The sequence below is a fragment of the Triticum dicoccoides genome, chromosome 7A (genome assembly GCF_002162155.2).
Source record: "Triticum dicoccoides isolate Atlit2015 ecotype Zavitan chromosome 7A, WEW_v2.0, whole genome shotgun sequence".
In the NCBI taxonomy this organism is placed as follows: Eukaryota; Viridiplantae; Streptophyta; class Magnoliopsida; order Poales; family Poaceae; genus Triticum; species Triticum dicoccoides.
Window position 1 is genome coordinate 13,864,345 of NC_041392.1, and position 7,168 is coordinate 13,871,512.

General features: G+C 43.9%; 1 protein-coding gene and 1 pseudogene across 1 annotated transcript; both read left to right on the forward strand.

Annotated features, from left to right (window-relative positions):
- The first annotated feature begins 456 nt into the window (after nucleotides 1–456).
- LOC119332250 (disease resistance protein Pik-2-like) lies at nucleotides 457–3,676 on the forward strand. Its single transcript, XM_037605437.1, has 2 exons — nucleotides 457–1,369; nucleotides 2,212–3,676. The coding sequence occupies exons 1-2, from the start codon at nucleotides 501–503 to the stop codon at nucleotides 3,653–3,655; spliced, it is 2,313 nt and encodes a 770-aa protein (XP_037461334.1). The 5' UTR covers nucleotides 457–500; the 3' UTR covers nucleotides 3,656–3,676.
- A 6-nt stretch (nucleotides 3,677–3,682) lies between these two features.
- LOC119332251 lies at nucleotides 3,683–4,484 on the forward strand (annotated as a pseudogene).
- The last annotated feature ends 2,684 nt before the right edge of the window (nucleotides 4,485–7,168 follow it).

The following is a 7,168-nucleotide window of genomic DNA, read 5'->3' on the forward strand; positions in this document are numbered from 1 at the left end:
TTTTACTCCAATATAAGATTATAGTAGCAATCAATAAAATTAAAATATTATTAAAACATTTATCAACACAGTTGTAGGTAAAGAGAGGGAGGTAGAGGGGGAGAGAGATCATGTTTTCAGTCTAAATATGTTAATCAACACCCGGAGTTAAAATTTTGATGTTTAAGAGATATACTCCCTCGGGCCGAAAATATTTGCGTCTAGATACATCCTCTTTTATCCATTTTGATGACAGGTATTTCCGGACGGAGCGAGTATCTGAAATCATATTTAATATAGGTCTGGAGAGAGAGTATGTAATTGAGATTTTTATGGCCGGCGAGTAACACAAGGATGCAGAATGAAGAGAGAGTCATATCTTTAGTAAAGAAAGAGTACACCAATAACTCTGGTTAGCAGATATAAAGTCCAACCTTTGCTGCAAGTGGGATGAGCATTGCCATTTGCACGGCACAAACTCGGTCTAAATCCACATAGTAGCGGAAAGGGAGGGAGGAAGAATGGAGCGCACGGCGCACTCCCTGGTGAGCAATGTTGGGCAGCTGATGGCCAACGAGGTTTGGCTGCTCCGCGCCGTGGGCCGCGAGGTCGTTGAGCTAAGGGACGAGCTGGCCACCATGAACGCCGTCCTCCGCATGCAGTCCGAAGCGGAGGACGGCGCCGTGGACCACTTCGTCCGGGAGTGGATGAAGCAGGTGCGCGAGCTCGCATACGATGCAGACGACTGCATCGACCTCTATTTACTCCGAATCAAGCGCCGTCCGAGTGACGGCTTCCTCGTCCGGTCCAAGCGCCTGCTTGTGACCCTTTTTCCACGGCGTCTCCTCGCCGGTAACATCAGGGCCCTGCGCTCCCGAGCTGTCACCATCAGCGAGCGCCATGCTCGTTACAGCTCTAGCTGCCAGGCACTACGCCCCTCAGCTCCGTTCGCTCATGTGCCGGCAGTGTGGGCGGAGTCAGCGCAAGCCCTTCGCCCTGCCGATGCTGACGACCCTGATCAGTTCGTCGGCATCCAGGAGCAGGCTAAGATCCTGGTGGCCATGATGGAGAAGGAAAAGGATGACAAGATTCAGGTTTTTTCCATCGTGGGGTTTGGAGGGCTCGGTAAAACTACGCTCGCCATGGAAGTTTGCCGGCAGCTGGAGACCAAGTTCGATCGCCAAGCGCAAGTGTCCGTGTCTCCGGCGTTCGACGGTGGGAACAACCTGCGTGCGCTGCTGAAACGCGTGCTTGAGCAGATTGCCACTGTCAAGTCAAAAAATGAGAAAGTCATCATGGAAGAAGAGGCACAGGATTCCGTGGGTAACATTGACAGAATGGATGTCGAGGAGCTGACGAGCACGCTCAAGGAACAGCTCAAAGGCAAGAGGTATGCAAACATAAACAGACTATATCAATTATAATATGTATATATGTATCTACATATATTTATTATTATATTAATGAAAACAAGAAGCAAACACATTGATCTAAAAGTCTACATAGGCAAAATAATCTACTCCATTGATTGTATTCTTGATCTAAGTAGGATGACTGAGATATAAACTGGATTTTTATTATAATTGGTTTCTGATGGTTTGTGAATTCAGAACGAGAACTAACAAACCCACGATTTCAAAATGAACTGGCCACTTGCACTGGCATCAACAATATCAAATAAACTGGCTACATCCTCACCGGTCAGGAGATAAGACCCGGTTTGGTGTGTATATTATTTTTATCAAAAGTTGAAACTTACAAGGTTTGACCAAGTTACAGAATAATACCAGCATCAGCAATATCAAAAAGATACGGTATACTATAAGGTATCATGATGGATCTAATTTTATTGATTACGAATTGTGGATATTGATAATTTTTTCTATTATTTTGGTCAAACTTTATAAATGCCGACTTAGGAAAACACTAGTATGCGCTATATTTTGAAATGGATGGAGTAACTAACATCATTCACAAAATTCCCTTGAGAAGAATTTCTATCTCAGCGGTTGTTACACCAAAAAGCATCTTTGCAGACCGGCTGGCAGGTAAAACCTGTCTTATAACCATCAGTGGTGATTAACACATGGTTCAGTTTCAGAGAAAACTCTCACCACTAATAAATCCGTATAAATTGATGTCAACAGAGTATTATAGGACTAATGGAATCTATAACTGCATTATAGTGCTAGCTTTATTGCGTGTAACTTGGAATATCTATGATGAAACCAGGTACCTCATTGTGATCGATGATGTATGGACAATAGCAGCGTGGGCTACAATACACTCCAAAAAGCCAAAAACTACATACGGCAGCAGAATCATTGTGACCACTCGGATAGATAGTGTGGGGAAAGAATGCAGTGGAGGTAGTGTATGTAAATACTACAGTATACAACGACTCAGCTTGGAAGACTCTAAGAAGTTGTTTGTGAGGAGAGCATTTGGCCCCAAGAGTACTTCTTGCCCAGAGGAGCTGAAAGCTTCAATGAACAATATTTTGAAAAAATGCAATGGACTGCCATTAGCTATTGTTAGCATTGGAAGCCTTTTAGCAAGCTATTCCTCTCCAGAAAACAGCCATATGAGGGAAACACTTTGTAGATCAATTGGTTCACAGATGGAGACCAACCCAGCCATTGTGGGGATGAGGAATATCATCACACTTAGCTTCAACTATCTGCCTCATGACCTCAAACGTTGCATGACGTATGTTAGCATTTTCCCAGAGGATTATCAGATCAGCAAGGACAGGCTCTTGAGAAGATGGATTGCTGAAGGATTGATACCTGAGAAGCGGGGGCTTACTTTGATGGACACTGCAGAGGCCTACTTCAATGAGCTAGTGAATAGGAGTATGATTGACCAAGCCGGCTGTATAGTCACCTACTATAATAGAGTGGATTTGTGTCGGGTGCACGACATGATGCTTGAGGTCATGGTATCTAAATCAATAGAGGCTAACTTCGTTAGCTTGGTAGGCATTCAGTATGAAGGGATGTCATATGATATCGTTCGCCGCCTCTCCATCCATGATGCAAAGCAGGGGAGAAATTACTCCCCAACAGAGAAAGGCACAACGGGGAGTGGAATGGTGAATGTTATTGAGGGGATGAACACGAAGCACGTACGGTCATTGACCACATTTCATTCCGAAGGACACAACTTGCTGCTCGATCAACTAGGAAAGTTCAAACTACTGAGGGTACTTGATCTGGAAGACTGCAAGGACCTAAACAACAAGCATTTGAGGTACATTTGCAAGATGTACCTTCTTAAGTTCTTGAGCTTGAGAGGTACAGATGTCAGTCTCATGCCTCCAGAAATCTGCGACCTAGAGCATTTGCAAACACTTGATGTCGATGATACTCTCCTCGAGACGCTTCCAAACAGTGTGATAAAGCTTACAAAACTTGAGAGGTTGATGTTCTCCAATAGGAAAAATTGGACTGCCCTATGGACATTGCCCAAAGGGATCTCAAAAATGAAGGCATTGCGCGAGGTGACTAGAGCAGTCATTAGAAATGTTGAGGTTGCCATAGAGATCGGTGATCTACAACAATTGGAACGGATATTTGTCTATCTCGATAGAAGGTCCGAGCAGGATAGTGATATTAGACGAGAGTTTAAATGCTCACTAAGTAAGACATCATCCCTTCGGTGGCTCGATGTGTGAGAGCTGAATGATGTCTATAGAAATGACATGGACTATCTCATGGACCTCGACACGCCACACACAGCTTCTGCGGTACCTTAGGTTTGCTGGATATATTTCTCGGATTCCAGACTGGGTCGGTTCACTCGCCTTTCTCACCGAGTTCACCATTTCATGCGCAGAACTTGTAGGCGACCAACCATTTGAGGTCCTTTGTAAGTCTCCCATCCTGAATAGCATCTTGTTTCAGGTGCATTTTTACGTTGATGAAGATCTGGTTGCACGGAGCGCCCACAAGTTTCGTATGCTCAAGAATATGAGAGTGATAAATGCTGCTAAAACTCCCAAAGTTTTCAGTTTTGAGGAAGACTCCATGACAAAGCTCGAGATACTTGAATTGGACTTCGGAGGCTGGCATAAGAGCATTGTTGGCATCCAACACTTGACGAACCTTAAACAGGTGCGCCTCAGCGGCTACGGTAATAACATTTCTTTGATCGATGCAGCCAATGAGCTAAAAGCCGAGAGTGATAGACGTGGCAGGTCCAATCAATTTCCATTCACAGTTGTTGTGAGATACGGTTGATCACTCTCTCCTCTGTTCTTTGTGCACGTGAGCTGGTCTTGTCAGGTTTGTTTGTTCGTTTTTGTTATCTTTGTCAAGCTGTTGCTGCTGCTGCTGCTGCACGTTTTCATCAAAACTGTTACACTAGTTATGGTGTTGGGTGAGTGAATTATCCGGTTATCCCTATCGTTGTTTCTGAATGTGGTGTTGTGTTTCTTGTCCAGCATGATAGACTTTTGCTGTTTTGTTAAAGCACTCTAATAAAGATGGAGTAATTTGTAGCAAGTTTTGTGTGCCTTAGTATACATTCGAGTATATAAACAGTGATTATTATTTATGGTATGCATTAGCCCGGCAAACTGTTGTTCCTCTTAATGTTTAACTAGTCATTTCCTCTATCAAGGCAATGCATTAGTCAGGTGAAATAGTGCATGTATGGTTTCTGAATGAGATGGCCTGTAGGCACAAACTATACAGTAAACTGCAGCAGACAAAAATAACACCTAGTGATACAACAGATCAGCAAGACATTGATAAGACGGAATTTTTGCAGACTATAGTCAGGATTAGCACTACCATCATCGATAATTACTTAAAAAGACAGGCGTGCAATCTCGTTGGATCAAACGTAAAAAGCATACCCAGACAAAGCAGAGATTTCTATCACACTGGAATGTGCATTAGGCGAGAATCACCAAAATTAACATGGAAAAAACTAAGGGTTCATCAATTGGGCTTAAGACCAACAACAGTCAGTCTATTCCCAAAAAAAGAAGTCATTCACCTAGGCCCTAGCTGAGGAGGTGCGCCAAGGGCTCGTACCACTTGGTCCGGTCTCGTGTTCGCTCTCTAGGTCTAAGGCTCTTGCGTGATAGGAGGGCATCCAGTTCATGGTACTGGTTGGAGAGGAGGGGATAAACGTTAATGGAGCGTACATACCTCAAGGGAAGAGGGAGGAGAGCTCGACCACCGGCGACTGTGTATACACGGCGGCGGCGGCCACTGCACACACTCTGCTCCGGATGGACAGATTAATGGGCCAGGCCTGCCTGGCCTTGTACTCTATTTGCGTTGTCCCTTGTATGACTTTTTATTTTCACAGCAGTGTTATCCCTTGTGTAAGAAAACAATGGTTATACAGTAGTAGTAGTTGTGTTAAAGTCAGAAATAATCATAGAACATCAGTGCATTGTTTTAACCAGCGATCTATATTTGCTTAATCGGTAAAAAAATACAAAGACATGCACAACAAAAATCCCTAATAAACACGAAAATTAGTCCACCAAAGCTCAAATTGTTGGGGAACGCGGTAATTTCAAAATATTTCCTACGCACACGCAAGATCATGGTGATGCATAGCAACGAGAGGGGAGAGTGTTGTCTACGTACCCACGCAGACCGACTGCGGAAGCGTTGACGCAACGTAGAGGAAGTAGTCGTACGTCTTCCCGATCCGACCGATCCAAGCACCGTTACTCCGGTACCTCCGAGTTCTTAGCACACGTACAGCTCGATGACGATCCCCGGGCTCCGATCCAGCAAAGCGTCGGGGAGGAGTTCCGTCAGCACGACGGCATGGTGACGATCTTGATGTTCTACCGTCGCAGGGCTTCGTCTAAGCACTGCTACAATATAATCGAGGTGGAATATGGTGGAAGGGGGCACCGCACACGGCTAAGGAACGATCTCAATGATCAACTTGTGTGTCTAGAGGTGCCTCCTGCCTCCGTATATAAAGGAGCCAAGGGGGAGGGGGCCGCATATTTCTCCGATTTGGGTTCGAGCTTATCATATTGAAGCTTTTTCACATAAGCATTGCAGCCTCAAACTTTAAGAAACGACAACTTTGGTTTCTTGCCAAACCATAGTTCATAAGGCGTCGTCTCAACGGATTTTGATGGTGCCCTATTTAACGTGAATGCGGCCGTCTCTAAAGTATAACCCTAAAACGATAGCGGTAAATCTGTAATAGACATCATAGATCGCACCATATCTAATAAAGTACAATTACGACGTTCGGACACACCATTACGCTGTGGTGTTCCGGGTGGCGTGAGTTGCGAAACTATTCCACAATTTTTCAAATGTACACCAAACTCGTAACTCAAATATTCTCCTCCACAATCAGATCGTAGAAACTTTATTTTCTTGTTACGATGATTTTCAACTTCACTCTGAAATTCTTTGAACTTTTCAAATGTTTCAGACTTATGTTTCATTAAGTAGATATACCCATATCTGCTTAAATCATCTGTGAAGGTGAGAAAATAACGATATCCGCCACGAGCCTCAATATTCATCGGACCACATACATCTGTATGTATGATTTCCAACAAATCTGTTGCTCTCTCCATAGTACTGGAGAACGGCGTTTTAGTCATCTTGCCCGTGAGGCACGGTTCGCAAGTACCAAGTGATTCATAATCAAGTGGTTCCAAAAGTCCATCAGTATGGAGTTTCTTCATGTGCTTTACACCGATATGACCCAAACGGCAGTGCCACAAATAAGTTGCATCATCATTATCAACTCTGCATCTTTTGGCTTCAACATTATGAATATGTGTGTTACTACTATCGAGATTCAACAAGAATAGACCACTCTTCAAGGGTGCATGACCATAAAATATATTACTCATATAAATAGAACAACCATTATTCTCTGATTTAAATGAATAACCGTCTCGCATCAAACAAGATCCAGATATAATGTTCATGCTCAACGCTGGCACCAAATAACAATTATTTAGGTCTAATACTAATCCCGAAGGTAGATGTAGAGGTAGCGTGCCGACCGCGATCACATCGACTTTGGAACCGTTTCCCACGCGCATCGTCACCTCGTCCTTTGCTAGTGTTCGCTTAATCCGTAGTCCCTGTTTCGAGTTGCAAATATTAGCAACAGAACCAGTATCAAATACCCAGGTGCTACTGCGAGCTCTAGTAAGGTACACATCAATAACATGTATATC